The sequence below is a fragment of the Rattus norvegicus genome, chromosome 1, assembly GCF_036323735.1.
Source record: "Rattus norvegicus strain BN/NHsdMcwi chromosome 1, GRCr8, whole genome shotgun sequence".
NCBI lineage: Eukaryota > Metazoa > Chordata > Mammalia > Rodentia > Muridae > Rattus > Rattus norvegicus.
The window spans coordinates 91745160-91763417 of record NC_086019.1 but is presented as its reverse complement, the minus strand read 5'-3'; the positions used below and the strand labels follow the sequence as shown (position 1 = coordinate 91763417).

At 55.0% G+C, this 18258-nt stretch overlaps 1 protein-coding gene across 4 annotated transcripts in view; it reads left to right on the top strand.

Moving 5' to 3' along the window:
- The first annotated feature begins 3595 nt into the window (after window positions 1-3595).
- Window positions 3596-18258, top strand: part of Ltbp4 (latent transforming growth factor beta binding protein 4) — a 32054-nt gene continuing 17391 nt past the window's right edge. The window contains exons 1-19 of one of the 4 annotated variants that reach the window (NM_001170336.1): window positions 3611-3753; window positions 5618-5676; window positions 5802-5940; window positions 6364-6473; window positions 10984-11175; window positions 11478-11725; window positions 11807-11909; window positions 12264-12338; window positions 12450-12572; window positions 13103-13267; window positions 13675-13824; window positions 13954-14097; window positions 14547-14678; window positions 14772-14897; window positions 15590-15715; window positions 16122-16364; window positions 16865-16990; window positions 17078-17197; window positions 18095-18223. In NM_001170336.1, coding sequence (NP_001163807.1) covers window positions 3611-3753; window positions 5618-5676; window positions 5802-5940; window positions 6364-6473; window positions 10984-11175; window positions 11478-11725; window positions 11807-11909; window positions 12264-12338; window positions 12450-12572; window positions 13103-13267; window positions 13675-13824; window positions 13954-14097; window positions 14547-14678; window positions 14772-14897; window positions 15590-15715; window positions 16122-16364; window positions 16865-16990; window positions 17078-17197; window positions 18095-18223 — 2653 coding nt within the window. Of the gene's footprint in view, window positions 3754-5617; window positions 5677-5801; window positions 5941-6363; window positions 6474-7657; window positions 7960-10983; window positions 11176-11477; window positions 11726-11806; window positions 11910-12263; window positions 12339-12449; window positions 12573-13102; window positions 13268-13674; window positions 13825-13953; window positions 14098-14546; window positions 14679-14771; window positions 14898-15589; window positions 15716-16121; window positions 16365-16864; window positions 16991-17077; window positions 17198-18094; window positions 18224-18258 lie in introns of those variants that run through there. The other 3 variants (XM_039104072.2, XM_006228570.5, XM_063283287.1) reach the window with 3 other exon arrangements.

Here is an 18258-nt window from a genome sequence, read left to right as displayed (position 1 = left end):
TCCAAACCCTAAGTCCTTCTTTAAGTTGTTTTTACCAGGTACTTTTCATAGCAAGAGACAAGAAACTAATACACAAATTAAGAGGCCAGTGTGATTTAAGTGTGGTGGTAACAACTTTAATCCCAGCACCTAGGAGGCACAGCCAGGTGGATCTCTCTAAATTCAAGGCCAGTCTGGTCTACATAGAGAAATCCAGCACAACCAGAGTTACATAGAGCCAGTATCAGGAAAAAAAAAAGTTTAGGCCAGCCTTGGCTCAACAAAGAAACCTTGTTACAAAACAAACAAACAAACAAATGAACAAAAATCTTGGGATTCCTGGGCTTGAACTGAGTCAGGCACTGTGACTGATTCCTGAATCAGTCACTGTGGTCAGCATGATGATTTCCACAGTTCTAACCCATGCCACGAGCCCTCATAAGCTAGAAGGAGGGGTCAGCTCCATGTAAGCAAAGAGGAGGACAAGTTCCAAGAGCACTGGCCTGGCATTCTGGTGTATGCCTGTCTGCTCAGCACGTGGGAGGCAGAGAGGCAGAGAGACTGAGAGGCAGAGGCAGGTGGATCTTTCCCAGTACAAGGGTAGCCTGATCTACATGATAAGTTTCAGGCTAGCCAGGGTCGCACAGTGTGAAAAATCTGGTCTCAAAAACCAAACCAAACCAACCAACCAACCAACCTGCTGACACTTTACTAGGAATGAATTAGAGAACGCAGAAATAAACCCAGACCCTCTGAGACGCAAAGAGAAGAGGAAATCCATGTCACAGTGGGAGGATCAGGAGTTCAAGGTCAGCCTCGGTTACATAGCGAGTTTGAGGGTTACATGAAACACTCCTCAAAACAACAACAACAACAACAACAACAACAACAACAACGATGACAACAACAACAAAAATCAAACCAACCAAACAAACAAACAAAAAAAACCCCAAACCCAAAACCCAAAACAAACCAAAAGTGGCATAGAATTTAGGATTGCCAGAGCATTCAGGACACAAGTGGTAGGGCCAAAGGGTGAGTGACCTGGGTGTTCTGGACTGTCTATGAGCCCCAAACTATTTCTTTTTACATCCCAGGACAGTCGGAACACTACGTCCTGGGGGATGTGTGAACGGTAGGGATTCTGAAGAGGACGTAGGAGACCGAATGTCAGAAAAATCTAAACTGTGGGGGTGCTTCATAATGATCCCAGATCTAAAACACCGAGGTCATTTTTTTTCTATGCCAAAGAACCCAGGTTCTAGAACAGTCATGATTCTTGAAGAAACAGGGTGTATTGTTAAATTGAAGTGGTTTTCAATACTGGAGAAAAAAATAGTGTATGGGAGAAAGGACAATGTGGAGAAGCTTCTGGAGTGCTATGACCCAGAGCTCCAGAGGGTTATAAAGTGCTGAGATCCTACTAGAATCCGGGGGATAACATAAATAAGAAACGAAGAGAAAACTCTCTGCTGATCACTTATGTGGAAAAGGAAAAAGAAAAAAGAAAAAAAATAAGAAACGAAAAACGGGAGACTCCAAATTCAAGGGGGAAGGGCAGCCAGTTTCATCCCTGCCATCCCCGGAAGTTGCAGTGGTGAGCCAGAGGCTGTTGCCTAGCAACGAGCATTGACGATGCCCTGGATCCTGGGCAGAAGGGAGAAATTTCGGCAGCACCCCCAGCAAATGCTCCAGCCACAGGGTAGGATGTGGGGAGTGGGGAGACAAGTGAGGGACACGGTGTCCCATAGGGCCTTGTGAGCAGGGCCTTGGAGGGGAGGGGGCACACAAAGACAGAGGCATAAGCACAGTTAATGGGCAAAACTGGGCACTCCACCATTGCTCTAGGTCAGCCCACGAACAGCCGCGAATGAGTCCTGACTGCCAACAGTACTGCTCCTGGGGCTCATATAACCCTGGACAGTGGGTAGGCCCTGATTTCTGGGTGTCAGCGTGGGATGGAGGCGTGCATTGCTGTAGGTGGCAGTGATGGTGTGAAGGGGCTGTGCGAGTGAGTCTTCCGTGTGGCTCATCGCAAGCAGGGATGGGGTGTGTGCCCTGTATACCTTCTAGGGGAAAGAACTGGATGCTGTGAATCTGGAACAGTTAGGGTCTAAGGCCCAGTTACCTTTTACGGTTGGAACCCCACAATGTCTGGGGGCGGGGCTAACGCTTTAGTCAACAAAGCTGTCTGGTGTATGGCGGGCACATGCAATCCTCAAACATGGGAGGAACAGAAGTCCAAGAACAATTCCAAGCAAACTCGAGGGGGGTGGGCACAAAACGATCGAACTGTTGAGAGATGATGTTCCAAACCCAGAAGTGGAACATCACGGGAAGAGCGGGGTTTGGGATTCTAAGGGAGAGTTTATTCCATTTCTCGCTGCTGGAAGCACTAGAGGTTTGTAAAGTGGAGGAAACAGGGCGGGAACTTGAGGTTCTGTTTGATTACAGGTCCTTGCTATGCACCCAAGACGGCTTAGAATTTGCTATTCGAGCAAGCCGACCTGGAGCTTGCCTGGTTCTCCCTCTCTAGTGCTGACTTTAGGGGACTATAGTTAAGGGAAGGGGTTGGGCCGAGACCCTCTGAGTTTGGAGGTTGTGGGCAGGGCTTGAAGCCTGGAGCCCACTAAACGGGGGCAGGTGGGCTTAGTGTCTCCTGTGGCCTGTGCTTCCCCTTGCCCAGAAAGGGGAGATTAGAGGTTTCTAATGACAAAGGCTTATTACTTTAAGTTTGTAAGGGTTGTTGGGGGAGACTTTTAGGAGTCAGGCAGGGAGGGGCTTCTGGTATCTTCTAGGGACCAAGGCAGAGAAGCGTGTGGGAGGGGCAGAGCCGTGGAGTCCTCTGGGAGTTGTCTGGTCAAGGGCGTAGCCTGGATTCACAGAAGGGTAGAACTTGGGAAAGACAAGTTTTTGCAGATGCTGAGGCTAAAACAATGGACAGGACCATCTTTCTGGAAGGCTTGATGTGGGCCACAGGGATGGCACCTGGTTCGGGGGTAAGAACAGCACTCCAATACTAAATTCTGGTTACTTCAAGATTTGGCGTGGCTGAGGAAGAAGGAGGGTCTCATTATGTAGCCCAGGCTGGCCTGGAACTCACTCTGGGGAGAGACACCACGACTGACTCAGCAGAGTCTGGTCTCTGGGAAGAGGGTACTGGGGAATCTATCAGATCCATTAGACAGACAGCTACATTCTGACAGAGCCGCCAGCACTGAGCGAGGGGTGAGGCCTGCTAGCGGAAATCCAGCTGAGAGAGCCTGGGCCCCCTTCACATCCATCTCGTGGTAACCACTTGTGTCACTTGGGGCTTCTACTCAAGAGAGACTGGGGCAGTCAGTACTTGGCTCCTAAAATCCTCCCACCTCCAGGAGAACTCCCCGCTCGGGCAACCCCGCCCGGCACCTGTCCGTCTAGCCCCTCCCATGTCGCCTACCGATTGGCCTCACCCGGAGCGCTGACAGTGCAGGGCTCTGATTGGCGGGAAGTTTCACAGCCCCAGGCTAGCACGGTGGAGAAAGTGAGTCGGCCTCTGGCAGGGGCGGGGGTGGGGGCGGGACCGGGGCCAGGCCGATCCGGACCCACTGGACACATTGCCCTCCCGGAGCCGGACTCTGCACCCGACACGATGCGCCGGCCTGGCCTCGGCTGCCACTGCCCCCTCCTCCTCCTGCTGCTGCTCCCAGCCGCCACATCTGCTAGCGGCCCCAGTTCCAGTCCCAGCCCTATCCAGGCCGTCGAGGACGCGGTGGTCCCGGGCCACCAGGCCGGGTAAGCCCACTGCAGCCTCTTCTTCCTCGTGCTGCACCCAGTAAGTCTGGTGGTCCGGCAGGAGCAAGACCTTCAGGTTTAGGAGACTACAAAGCAACTGCTCTTGGTAGGAGGATGAGGCCAAAGCTCTTGGAGCTACTAGGAGCCCCTACTTTGCAGTCGTTAGAATTCGAGGTGCGCTGAGAAAGTGAAGCGGAGGTCCTTTCAGGGTGGTGGTACGGATGGATAGGCTCCAGCCAACCCCCGAATTTATTGGGGGAAGAGATACCGGGTAAGACTTCGAGTTTTCTTAGAATAACAGATGGGTGGGGCCCTTGAACTAGCCTCCAGCTCCCTAGGTTTCTTGAGTATTTTTTAAAAAGGTGCCGGAAGGCCGTGCGTGGTAAGATCTTAAAGAAAAGTTGCCGTGTTCTGGGTTTCTAGGGGCGCTGGATTGATTGGAAAAGACTTCTGGGTTCTTCTAATAGATTAGGAAGACGCAAATAGGTTCCTGGAAAAGGGATGGGGGGAAACCTGTGCAGGGAGATCCTCGGGTTTTTTGATGCTTCTAAGTTTTCTGAGATCAGAGCTCATCAGAATTGAATGAATTACCAGTGATTTGGTGGTAAGATCCAGGATAGTTTATAAATTTCCGTGTTTATAGGCCCCTATCTCGTCTGCGGATGACAGGATGAGTGGAGATGATCTGCCTAGCACCCCAGCCCTGCTCCTGGCAGCTCTGCGCTCCGTTACAAAGGCCGTGGGCTCCGCTCCCGCTCCCCGCCTGGGTCTCTGGGAATGCGTTTAGTAACCCGAGCCGCGCCGGGGGCGGGGCTGGGAAGGGGTTAACCTGGAGGAAAAGCGGGAGGGATGAGGACAGGATTCGAGGGTCTCGGAGGCTTCCCCGGGGCAGCCTGCGCCCCCTCTATGCCTCACTCATCTAGAATGGATTCGGGCATTAGATTTCCTTTCTCGGCAACGTCTAAAATTTTTCTCTCTGGGCCTGGACGTGCACCATCATCCCTCACCCCCCTTTAATTTGGGGATAATGGACTTGTCTGGGGGGCCCCAGGGTTTCGACGCTCTGGCAGTACCGCTGAAGGGTCGCCGCTGAGACCCTGTGGCGCGGAGACATATCCGGAAAAGACCCTTTCCTCTCTGACATTGAAGTTCAAGGACCAGGAGACACTGGTCCGAGAACGTACATCCTAGAAAGGCGGGAATTGGATAGAAGTCAAGCCTCAGGATTCCCAATCCTGGACTTCGGTATCCCTACCACCTCAGCACTGTGCTGGACCCGAAGTCTAAGGCGACACCGCAGTGCACAGCCGCCGAGGTCTGTGTATGTGGCGCCACCTACCGGCCACTTTTAGGATAGCGTGTGAGCCCCAACTCTCGTCGAATTAGTGGGCGGAGTTCTAGATCCTAGACAGTCCTGGCTTGTAGGTTCACTTAGACCTCTCCTTTGAAAGTTTCTTGAAATGATTTTAAGCCTGGCGTGGTGGCTTACGTATGTAACTTTAGCTTTAGAGGAGAATGAAGCAAGGAGAATTGTCCGGAGTCTGAGGGCTGCCTGGGCTACACAGTACAGTGTAGAGCAGCCATGCTTGACCTCGTCTCAGAATGAGTTTGAGGCCAACCAGAGCTACAGAATGAGAATCTGTCGATGGTGATGGTGATAGCAATTTCATAAGTTATGAAAGATAAGCCTTTACTCCTGAGAGTCTAAGCCAGTCTGCCTCCTCTAGTTGCACAGGCATGCCTCAGGTGAAGTTATCTACCTGCTTGAAATTCCCTTGAGTCTTGGTTTCTCCTCTGTTCTCCAGCCCGCCCCCCTCCTTTGGGGGAGTTCTGAGACCTGAACAGTTCTCCCCTCCTGTTACAGTGCTGCTGCCTGTCGTTGCTGCTTAGCCCAGACACCTAGGAGTAGCCACTGCACCCGAGGTGCGTTCTTCCAGGTGGGGTATGGGTGAGGGATGAGAGGACTCTTTCCCCAGCCTCATTCAAATTGAACAGCTAGATAGAGGTTCAGCCCCGCTTCTCTACTGAATCCCTGATTGTCTCTGAAGCTTCCTGCAGGGTCCGGAGCTGCCCACCCGGCAGGTGTACAGATCAACAGGGGTGCCTGACCCCAACACCTTCGGTGCCCAGCCCCAGCCGCAGTCCGGTGGAGAAGAGACAGGTATCCCTCAACTGGCAGCCACTGACGTAAGCATATAATTCCTTCCCTTCCAACACACACATACACACACACACACACACACACACACACACACACACACACACTGGTCTTTCACTATTAACCCATTGCCTATGTTTCTTTTTATTCTTTTCCTTGCCTGTCTGAATCATTGGGTCTTTGCTTCTTGATCTGTTTCTGTCTCCATGCCCCACCCACTTTTTCCTTCCCATCCATCTCATATCGCCTCTCTTTCCATACTTTTTTTTTTTTAACTTCCATAGTCTTTTCTCTGAAAGTATTTTTTTCTAAAGATATTCCAAGCCTTGCTTCCCATAAAAGGGCTGGGGGCAATGTTGGGCAAACCCACTCCTGGCTTAGGAGGCTTTTTTCTTGAGGTGAGGAGGCCAATTTAATAGTGGTGACAGCCTCTTCTACCCCCTTCCGCCTAGTTTGCAGGAGGCCCGAGCTCTGCTGAGGCAAAGGCGGCCCCGAGGGCCGTGGGCCCGGGCATTGCTGAAAAGAAGGCCCCCACATCGCGCCCCTGCCGGCCAGGCCCGGGGTAAGAACATCCGCCCTTCCTCCGTGTAGGGGGCGGAGGGGGGTGGTTCCGGGCCAGATAAAGCCGTCTGGTTCCCACGGTGTTGCCGCCGCCTACCAGTCCCCCATTGTAACTGTCCACCCCACTCCCCAAGACGCGGCCACCTCTAGGGACCCCTGCGTCCGGCAGTACGAGGTGAGCCAGGGACAGAACTAGACGCAGGCCAAAGGCGCTGACCCATCCGGGTGGGGCCGGGAAGCCAGGCGTCCGGGCTCCCGTGGCTGAAGAGGGGGGCAACTCGCCCAGCAGAGAGCGAGGCTGAACCAGCCCAGACAACAAAAGCGATTGTGCGGGTTGGCGCCTGCCCGGGCACAAAATGCCCAAGATTGCGGGACGGCTGGGGGCCAAAGGCCTTTCCCTCTTACGTGCCAGACCCTCCCTTGGCCCTGCTCTTATCCAGCCTGGTACCCCAGACTAGAGCACTCTATAGACTCAACCACCCTCAGAAGCCCTCTCCTGCTGTGTGGCCTTCAGCCCAGATGCATCCCCCTCCTTCCTAAAGTTTTCCAGATGTGAGCCCCAGGCCAGATGTGAGGACCCCCACCCACAGTCTGAGCCTATCCCATATCTTTATGCGTCCTGTCCTCTCCCACCAGGTGTAGAGAGTCTTGGTGTGATATGGTGTCTTCAGGTGTAAGCCCCTCAGTCTCCTCTCCAGAATTCAGTTCCTCTAATTCCTTTATGTGCCCCGTGCACTGACCCTTCTCATCACCCACAGATGTGCCATCTCGCTGCCCACATGGGCCATTCTTGTCCTTTATCTAAATGAAGCTTCTTTTCCCCGTGTGCCTCGTCAGAGGATCAGCCTTTAGCTGGCTCCCCAAATACGGCCCCCATTACGCTAATAGATTTCCTCTCAATGGATTCAACTCTCTCTGGGGGCAAACCCGCCCGCCCCCACCTGTTCCTTTCCCTGCTACTCCCCTAAAGGCCCCATCCACTTGTTGGAACACGGGTGGGAGCAGAGGGGGCGCCCTCCCCTTCCCCCTGCGAGTCTAGCGCCCAGCCTTCGCGCCTCTGGCTAAGCGCCCAGCCCCACGCGCCCCCGCGCGGCCGCCCGGGAGGGAGCGATGGGGAGGGGGGGCTGAGCGGGGGCGCGGCCGCCCTCCCCCGCGGGCGGGCGGGCGAGCGGGCGGGCGCGGCCGGGCCCCTCGGGCGGGCTGGGGCGGCGGCGCGGTGGAGCGCGGCGCTGCAGCCATGGCGGGCGGCGCGCGGCTGCTCTGGGTGTCGCTATTGGTGCTGCTGGCGCAGCTGGGGCCGCAGCCCGGACTGGGCCGACCCCGAGAGCGTCTTCGCGTGCGCTTCACCCCCGCCGTGTGCGGCCTGCGTTGCATCCACGGGCCCACTGGCTCCCGCTGTACCCCGACCTGCGCGCCCCGCAACACCACCAGCGTGGACAGCGGCGCGCCCGGCGGGGCGGCCCCGGGGGGACCCGGCTTCCGCGCCTGTGAGTGCGGGATGGTGCTCCCAAGGGAGGAGTGCCCGGAGGGAGGACCCTGGAGACAATGCCTTAGGGAGCAGGAGCCCAGATTCCATGTACAGAAACGCTAGGGAGTTCGTAGGGTCTTTGAGGAAGGGGGCTCTAAATTCCTGGTTTGGGGAGTGGATCCCAGGGCGCTGATTTCAGGAGCAATGAGTGTTTTCGGGAACCTGTAGTGTCCCACATGAATGGACTGGGACTAGCTTTCATCCCTCTCAGTAAGGCGAGGATCTTAGAATTGGGGGATCTGGGAACTTTTGAGATGGGGCCCAAATTCGGAGATTGTGCGTGATGGGTCACCGGAGAGTGTTTCAGAGTCGCATGGGGCGAAGGGGGTGATAGCTCAAGTTTCTGGGTCTGTCTTTGAGTGGGGGGAAGACTAGCCTGTAATGAAGAGCTAAGCGGGAGGGGACCCAGGAAAGACGGGGTTTCTTTCGGCAAGACCTGAATTACAGCGGTTCCACGTGCGACAGATATCCAGATAGGAGGCCTGAGGAAAGGGCGCCCCCTGGGGGAGGAGGGGGCCGGCTTGTACTTCAGCTTCCTCTGGACAAGGGGAGCATTCTGGGGTTCAGGTGAGGTCGGGAGGGCGCGCCACCTGCTAGCCCAAAGTGTGGGCATGGACTGGGGGTTCTGGGTTTCTTTGCTTCCCACCCCTTACGCCCTCCAGAATGGGGAGTGGGGCCCCTGGCGCCGAGAACTCGCCCAGGCTGGCCCCTAGCCAGCCCAACCCGGCCGGCGTGAGCTCATCTCCCGCCCGAGCCCCCGCCCGCTACCACTCCCTCTCTCCGCCCCTTCCTCCCTCCTTCACTCTCTCCCGGCCCAGCCCCAACTCGCCCGTGCCAGGCGCCGTGCCCAGACGGGTGCCAAGCCCCTGGAGGCACAAGGAGGAACATGTGAAGGCGGGCTGACCTCGGCAAGACCCCTGTGTCCTTAGCTCCCTGTTCTTCCAACGATGTGGGACGTGAAGTTAGTTTTGCCCATTTAGAAGTAAGCCCTCTGCTATGGGCACCCTGAGCTGGGAGTCTGTATTCAAGCCAAGAGCAGGCAGTGAAATGGCTTAAGAGACTAAGAAATGCCCCTAAACTTGGTGGCTTCCTCCATCCGAGACACTTCGGTTTCTGCGATCTTGCTTCTCTGTCGAGCTCTTCTTAAGCTCTGCTATTTAAAGAACCCCATTAAGTTACCTGGAGTCCAGGTTTAACGTTCCTGACAGGGGATCCGGGTGTTTTGGCCACCGGATCCAAAGGTCCCTCTCCACCCCGGGTCAAACACTCCAGGAACTCCTCCAGCGAAGTTCCTTTTCCCTCTTCGGAGGTATTCCTCCGAGATGCGCCCCTCCCAGGAGAATTCTAATATTGTCACCCAGCGGCTTTTCACTTACCCTGAAACAGTCCAGCATAAGCCTTAAGTGGAGATAATTCCCCCTCCAACATCGCTCCCCAATTTTTCCCACATAACCTCATTTTTTTTCTTCTATTTCTAACGTGGCCTTCCCAGACCTATCCACAGAGGACCCTTAATCAAGACTCAGGGCAGCCAGACCCTTGGCTAGGGAGGAATAAGACTTTCCACCGATTCTAAGGTCCCGGCATCTCGAGAGTCTTAACATGCTAGAAACTATCAGACTCCACTTCTCCCTGTCCTTCGCTCCCCTCACATGGGCCACACCCCCGCCTTCAGAAAGTACCAGAGTCCTGTTTTCTAGGCAACTCTCCGAAAGGACTTGAAAGACTCTTGGTTGAGAGCCTAGATTTGCTCTGAGCTAGTCTCACCCTGCCTCCTAGAAAACTTAAGTCGTCTTTGAACCTCAGAGCACTGCCTCCATGCTCAAATCTTCCAAGGACGCCTGTCCCCAGATTCGTCTAGACTGAAGTGGATCCTCTGTGTTTCCTTTTGTACAGTTGTGGCTCAGAAAAATCCCACACACACCTCCCCGGACAGCCCAGGCTGTCTGCTCCCTCCTTCTCCTGAGCGCAGCTGTCTCCAGCTGTTTTCGGCAGCCCCAGGGGAGGAAGGGAGGGGGGGTGCCCTCGAAAGACACGTCCGGCCTCCTTTGGCTCAGCAGTCCGGGGCTCCCCAAGGGTCCGGAATGCGGGGACGACGCCCTGCCCCCGCTGCACCCCTTTCTTTGTTTACCCCGTCGCACAGCTGGCAGTGCCCCGCCCAGAGGTGGCCAGGGGCCCAGAGAGGGCGCGCAGAGGGGAGTACAGGCGCGTCCCCGCTAGTTGCCCCGCCCGGTGCTACCGGAGGTGGGGAGGGAAGGCTGCGTGAAGCGGGCGGGGCTAAGATGCCTAGCTCGCCCAGGAGTGGGAGGAGCGTGAGTCAGGGCAAATCAGAGGGAGGAAAGTGAGTGGGCGGGAGCGGCTAGGCTATCAGGTACCTGGGTTAGGCGGAGCTTACAAAGTCAGGTAGAAGGCCATGTGGGCGGGACTAAAGAGGAGTGCCTGGCCAATGGGAAAAGCCTGGACATTTTGGATTCCTGCAGAGATAGAAAGGGGAAATGTTGGTTTGCTGTTGAGCGAAGGTAATCCAGTGGGCGGGGATAGCACTGTCTGGGCGGGGCTGGAACACCCGAACTCAGCCAGAAAATGGGAAAGTGAATGAAGGTGGAGGGAGGAGGCAGAGTAAGCCCATGTAGTAGGCGGGACTATGTGATAGCTGCGCAACCTGACCCACAAGTGGTAGTCAGCCAGATTTGGGGAAGGTTGTTGTGGTGGCATACTGCTATAATCCCCAAAATTAGGAATCGGAGGCAGGAGTCAAGAGTTAAAGCATCGGCTGTATAGTGAATTTCAAGGCTAGCCTGGGCTTCATTAGCCCCCATCTTAAAACAAAAGCAAACAAAAGGAAAAAGACACCTACGATGGAGGGATGTAGGATGATGTATCTTGAGGCCGTCGCTACAGCGCTGGGGACTGAGTCAGTTAGCTGAGCGAACTGTCTGCCAGGCACAGTACTGATTTTTTTGTGTCCTTGCTTTCTTCTCAGTTCTATGTCCCTTGATCTGTCACAACGGTGGTGTGTGTGTGAAGCCTGACCGCTGCCTTTGCCCCCCGGACTTCGCTGGCAAATTCTGTCAATTGCATTCTTCGGGGGCCCGGCCCCCGGCCCCAGCCATGCCGGGCCTTACCCGTTCGGTTTACACAATGCCACTAGCCAATCACCGCGATGATGAACACGGTGAGGAGAATTTAGCCGAAAGGCCTGTGATCCTGCTTTCCTCAGGAACCTGACCATTCTCTAACCAAGTTTGTTGCCTTCTCTGCTACCCTCCCAAGCCCGATTTGGTGGCTTCCACCTGTAATCCCACCACTTGGGATGCAGAGGCAGGTGTATCACTGAAAATTGCAGACCGTATTACATTACCACGACACCCCACCCCCCAATATCAAGCACCCATACTCGGCTCACCTCTCCAATCTACTCCTAGCAAGTCAGAGCTCGTGTAGTTATAGTCCATTGTCCGTCTTGCCTCTGCTCAGGCGTAGCATCGATGGTGAGTGTGCACGTGGAGCACCCTCAGGAGGCATCGGTGGTGGTGCACCAGGTGGAACGTGTGTCTGGCCCCTGGGAGGAGGCGAACTCTGAAGCCCTAGCCAGGGCTGAAGCGGCAGCACGGGCCGAGGCGGCGGCGCCCTACACAGTGCTGGCACAGAGCGCGCCACGCGAGGACGGCTACTCAGACGCCTCCGGCTTTGGTTACTGTTTCAGGGAACTGCGCGGAAGCGAAGTGAGACGAGGCCCGCGGGTGGGGGGTAACCCCCTAAAGCATACCGCCACGCGGGGGCGCGCTCACGCTTCACTTCTACAGTGTGCATCGCCGCTGCCGGGACTCCGGACGCAGGAAGTATGCTGCCGAGGGGAGGGCTTGGCCTGGGGTGTTCATGATTGTCACCCGTGCGCGGAACACTTGGGTAAGAAGCCTTGGGTTGTCCCCAAACCTCGCCTCTTCTCCTTCGGGCCCAGATAAACCCTAGTCACAAATTCTAGCTATATCTACCTACCTTGGGGGTGGTCATGTCTATCTAGGTTTTTCTATACCGTTGAGTTCATTTACCCTATTTCCAAATTTGATCACTTTACAAATGGCTTTTGTGCCTTTGACTCATCAGTGCATACGACCTTACTTCTGAGCTGCCAGTGGAGGGGCTGACTCTACTTCAGACCACACTTCACTCCTTTTAGTCCCTCCCATTTCATCTCTCATCAAAACTGCCTGGTTATCTCTCTGCCAACCTGTCCGTGCCCGATCCCTCCTTTCTCCACAGGGAACTCCAACCGAGTGAGTGGTCCAAATGGGCTTTGTCCAACCGGATTCGAAAGAGTTAATGGGTCCTGTGTAGGTAGGCACAGCAGGGGACGGCGGGGAATGGGAGGCCTTGTCTTTCAAGGCTGGGCTGCCAGGGACTTAGTAGTAGTCCCAGACTGGCCAAAAACTTCCTCAACTCTTGCAGATGTGGATGAGTGCGCCACAGGTGGGCGTTGCCAACACGGAGAGTGTGCCAACACTCGTGGCGGGTACACGTGTGTATGTCCGGATGGTTTCCTCCTAGACTCTTCCCGCAGCAGCTGCATCTGTGAGCCACCAGGAAAGGGGGAGGGGCTCTGAAGCTGGCTCCTAAATTGCTCATGACCTTAGAAAAACATCCCAGAATATTTCTTAATTCTTAATTCCCTCAGATACTCCAAACCCTTCTAGACTTTCAGATCCCCCTTGGGTTTATTCTGGACCTTAGGTTCTCTGTGCTGATTTCAGATGCTCCACTTCCAGCCTTCTAACCTTACAGCCAAGCCCCTCATGAGGACTCCCAGGATCTTGAGTTCCTTTAAGACCTCCAAATTCTCTCGACCTCTTGACCTCTAGATAGCGTTCAGATTTTTATATTCAGACTCTCATTTATGCCTTACTGAATCCTGGGCGCTCTCGGGTCTCTCTCAGACCTCCCTAAATGCCCCTCCCACTTACTAAATCCTCTCCCAGGGGCCATTCAATCACACACACACACACACACACACACACACACACACACACACACACACACACACACACACACAGAACCGCTGTACTTCCCACCACACCCTGAAGAATTTCCTCCCACTCCCCCAGCCCAACACGTGATCTCGGAGGCAAAGGGGCCCTGCTACAGAGTGCTCCAAGATGGCGGATGCTCGCTGCCCATTCTTCGAAATATCACCAAACAGATCTGCTGCTGTAGCCGCGTGGGCAAGGCGTGGGGCCGAGGCTGCCAGCTCTGTCCACCTTATGGTTCAGGTGAGCAAATCTTTCCAACCCATCCCTTCTTAACAGATATACACAGACCAGAGTCATAGGCCATGCTCTCCACCTCTAAAGTTCAGCGGCTTCAAACCGGGCAGTGCCTTGGCCACACTCCCAACACTTCATCAATGCTGGGCTTCTCTTTAGCCACGCCCATCCCTGAGACCTCAAAGCTATGCTGACCAGAGAACTCTGCCACCATCCCTAAAGGAAAACTCTCCCAGCTCCACCATTGGCTTCTGAAACATCTAATTCTTTGGTCGGTACACTACTCCATCCAGCATATGAGCCAGACTCCTGACACTATCTCAGTTCAAGCTCTGTTCCCAGCCAAGGCCTACTCACAACTCACAAGATTGCATTTGGTCTCCTCTCCCGCCCTCTCCTTGCCTCGTTCCCAGAGGGTTTTCGGGAGATCTGTCCAGCTGGCCCTGGTTACCACTATTCAGCTTCTGACCTCCGCTACAACACCAGACCCCTAAACCCGGATCCACCTCGAGTGACTTTCAATCAGCCACGTGCTCCACCTGTCACTCTTAGGCCACCCACAGGTGAGCTGAAACCGGGATGGAGGGGGGTGGTGCCATTTCCCAGGTGCCGCTTGAAGCAGACAGGAAGCCAAGGGGAGGAGCGAACACATCCAAATTTAGATCCCCATACAGGTGCTCGCTCTTTACTAGGTTTTCTGCCCACTCGTCGACCTGAGCCCCGTCCTGACCCTGGGCCACAGCCTGAACTCCGGCCTCGACCTGAACCCCAGCCTCGGCCTGAATTTCCCCTGCCCAGCATCCCTGCTTGGACCGGTCCAGAGATTCCTGAATCAGGTGCCAAAGGAATCTGAGGGTGGTAGCCGATATACTGTGAATTTCTATAGGGAAAGGCTTCAAAGTGAAGGTGTTGGGGAGGATGAGAAAGATAAGGAAGATGGGGAGAGATAAGAATTTGGAGGTTTGGGTAGTGGTTCCTTCCCTCGGGTACTAGAGTCATAGTTGGGCTCCAGTTCTCTGTTAAATGAGCAGTTACACCCTGAGGCACCAGTTCCTATAAAATTAGCATCCTGGGAGGCTTCCAGAAAATGCCTTCAGTGGTACGGGGTACGTGAGTGTCTTTGAGGGTGGATTCAGGCAGAGTTGATGAGACTTTCAGAGTAAATGACAACATGATCTCCAAGATTAGACTTGGGGAGGGGACACTCGTGAAAGTATCTTAGAGAGACTAAGGGGTAGACGGGATGAAAAGTTCAGCCTTGTAGGAACCTGACCGGCTCCTCCAGGTACCTCTTCCAGCATGTGTCAGCGAAATCCCCAGGTTTGTGGTCCTGGACGCTGCGTTTCTCGGCCAGGCGGCTACACCTGTGCCTGCGACCCAGGTTTCCGGCTCGGCCCCCAGGGCACTCGCTGTATTGGTGAGTTGGGCAGTGGGGATTCCGTGGAGTCGGGGCTCAGATGGAGGGTCCTCTCTCTGGCCAGCATGTAACTAGCCGGCTCTGTGCCCTCAGACGTAGATGAATGTCGCCGCGTCCCTACACCCTGTGCTCCTGGACGCTGCGAGAATACACCAGGCAGCTTTCGCTGCGTGTGCGGCACCGGCTTCCGAGCAGGCCCACGGGCTACAGAGTGTTTGGGTGAGAATACCGCCCCTCCAGGCCCCAGGCTCCATCTCTGCTTAAGTCTTTTCTTTGCAGAACTGCACATGGCGGCCAATTCCTTCGCCTCCTCACGCCAGTCCAGCTCCACCACACCACGTCCTGCCTTGGCCAAGATCAGCTAGACCCCACCCCTACTCTGCACCTAACCTGGCCTTTCCTTTCCCGGTGGCCTAGCTTTTGCCCCAGCTCTGCTCTCACTAGCTCCGCCCTCCCTATCCTAGACTAGCTCCCGCCCCCCAGGCCCCGTCTGAGTTCTACAATTTCTGCAGTTAATCTGACAGCGACCCCTGATTCCACTCTAGCTCTCACCTCAAACTACCCTTTCCTTCTCTGGCTCCGATCCTGCCTTCCTTTTCTTCCTTTGATCTACAAAGATTCCTTTTCCGCCCTTGCCCAGGTCCTGCCCTCCCCAAATTTGCTCCCTCCCACAATCTTGCTTTCAGCTTGGGTCCCAACTAGCCCTTGTACTAACCTCTGGATTCGATCTCCGCCGTCGTTTTAAGCCTACTCATCCTAGCTCCGCCTACTTCTTTGGTTCCGCCCTAGACTAGTTCTTGTCCTAGCTTCGCCCCACCTTCGTCCTGCCTTCTGCCACTGCTCCCCTGGCCACTCACCTCCTCAGGGACTGAGCGTCTGCCCCAGTTCTAGCCTCTGGATTCTGTCCACAGATGTGGACGAGTGCCGCCGAGTGCCGCCGCCGTGTGACCGCGGGCGCTGCGAGAACACACCAGGAAGTTTCCTATGTGTGTGTCCCGCCGGGTACCAGGCAGCACCGCACGGAGCCAGCTGCCAGGGTGAGGGACTGGGAGGGGACAGAAAGAACCAGGCTATAAGGTGAGGGGTTGATAGCTAGCGGTGAGGTTGGAGAAGCTGAGCAATGGAACAAAGAACGGCTTACTAATGGGGTACATAGACCAGGATCCGAGAGCCAAATGTAGTGAGCTGGATCTGATGGAGAGGCCAAGGGATGCAAAACGGAAGGGAGGGCTAGGAAATGGAGAATGGAAAAGCAGATGGAGAAGGGCTAGAGATGTAATTGGGAAGGGGGGCTGAATTGTGGAAGACAATTGTAGCCCAATTCATGGGGATCCAAGAGGCAGAATTCCAGGAACCAGAGTCAGAATGAAGCTCAGGCCGAATGTAGCATGGTGTGGAGGGTGAATCACACCTGACATCCCGGGATTTGCTTGCTCCATGCAGATGTTGATGAATGCACCCAGAGCCCAGGCCTCTGTGGCCGCGGGGCCTGCGAAAACCTGCCCGGCTCTTTCCGCTGTGTTTGCCCGGCTGGTTTCCTCGGCTCAGCGTGTGAAGAAGATGTGGACGAATGTGCCCAGCAGCCTCCGCCCTGCGGGCCAGGCCGCTGCGACAACACCTTGGGTTCATTCCACTGTGCCTGTCCAGCTGGCTTCCGCTCCCGAGGGCCAGGGGCCCCCTGCCAAGGTGAGGGTGCTGGACCCAAGCCTGCAGCACTGTGGCTTGCTGTGGGAGATGGAGAGAGAGACATTACTTGGGAGAGGAGAGGCCTTGGGATGGGCTCAGTGACAGAGGCTGAATGAGCAGAGCACTGAGAAACCTGGGAAGGTCTGGCTGAATTCTGTCTTCTTTTCCAACTGAGAGCGGACCCCCTCACATAGTGTCTCTGAACTAATAATCTCCCTGCGTCTGCTTCCTGTGTGCTAGTATTAAGGTGTCCACCTAAAATCAATGCCTGTCCATCCTCCCATTTAAACTTGGGTCCCAGGGATCAAACTCTGGCCACTAGCTAGGCTTGGTGCAGGTGCCTGAGGCAGGAGGATTGGTGTGAGTTTAAGGCCAGTCTGGGTACAGTGTGAGATCTTGTCTCAAGTAAACAAAAACTGGAGCGTTGGGGTAGGTGGGAGGGGATGGCAGTGGGAGGAGCCCAGACCTACTCAGCAGCTTGATTGGCCCCTTCTGCCCAGATGTGGACGAATGTGCCCGGAGCCCCTCACCTTGTGCCTATGGCCGCTGTGAAAACACGGAAGGGAGCTTCAAGTGTGTCTGCCCTACAGGCTTCCAACCCAACGCTGCGGGCTCCGAGTGCGAGGGTGAGGCCGGGGAGGGAGGGAGGAGTGTAGATGGGTAAGGATGCCTGGGGCCACTTCCTTAAGACCATTCTCTCCCCCACTTCTCAGATGTGGATGAGTGTGAGAACCACTTGGCCTGTCCTGGGCAGGAGTGTGTGAACTCACCAGGCTCCTTCCAGTGCCGGGCCTGCCCTGTTGGCTACCACCTTCACCGTGGCAGATGCACTGGTGAGATCAGGCCTCGCTGGGACCTGGGACTTTAACCCTGCCACCCAGATTTTGACCCTTGATCTGATCCATGACCCTGACTTGACCCATAATTTGGAATCTCGACTTCAGTCCCTTTACATGGACCATGACTCTTGCTTCATGCCCCACCAGACCTGAAGTCCCCGATTTGACCATATTCCTGATCATGGGTGAGACGACTCCTCCTGACTCTGTAGCCTAGAAACATGGATTCCGCTGGAGCATTTTAGGGCTAACCATAACCCTTCCTGACAATCACTGACCTTGCCTCTCAGCAAAAATACATTTCTGGGCCTAAGTGTGGCCCATGACCTGAATTTTTTTTTTTTTTTTTCGGAGCTGGGGACAGAACCCAGGGCCTTGAGCTTGCTAGACAAGTGCTCTACCACTGAGCTAAATCCCCAACCCCCCGAAGTTTTATTGTACCATTTTATCTTAGCCAAAACAAACACCAAAAACACCCACACTCCTGACCAACTTTGCTCTGGTCCACTATCCGTCTGCTTCCCTTCTCAGAATCTCTTCCCTGGAGCTTAACTGGGGGCATGGTCCTTGACCCCAACACTCACCCCTGACATCAGTCTGTAACCTCTGACTCTAGCTGACTTTGACACATTTGTTCAGCAGAATCTTATCCAACAATCTAGTTCATAGTATCCCAACTCATCCCTTACCCCAGTTTCCGATCCCCAGTGCCAATCTAGAGTCTCTTCTCCTGATGCCAGGAATCCCGGTAGAGGGAGTCTCAGATACCCAGATCCATAGAACTTCTTAATCCTGGAGTATTCTGTCCTTCATTCTAGACCCTGTCCAATCATTCCCATCAACCCTTCTGCTCCAGTGAACCCTTTCTGAGCCCCTAACCCACTCCCACAGACGTGGACGAATGCAATTCCGGCACCCCTTGTGGTCTCCATGGCCAATGCACGAATGCCCAAGGCTCCTTCCACTGCAGCTGCTCGACAGGTTACCGGGCACCATCTGGTCGACCCGGGCCCTGTGCAGGTAAACTAGCTGACCAGTGGGAGAGTCTGGGAGTA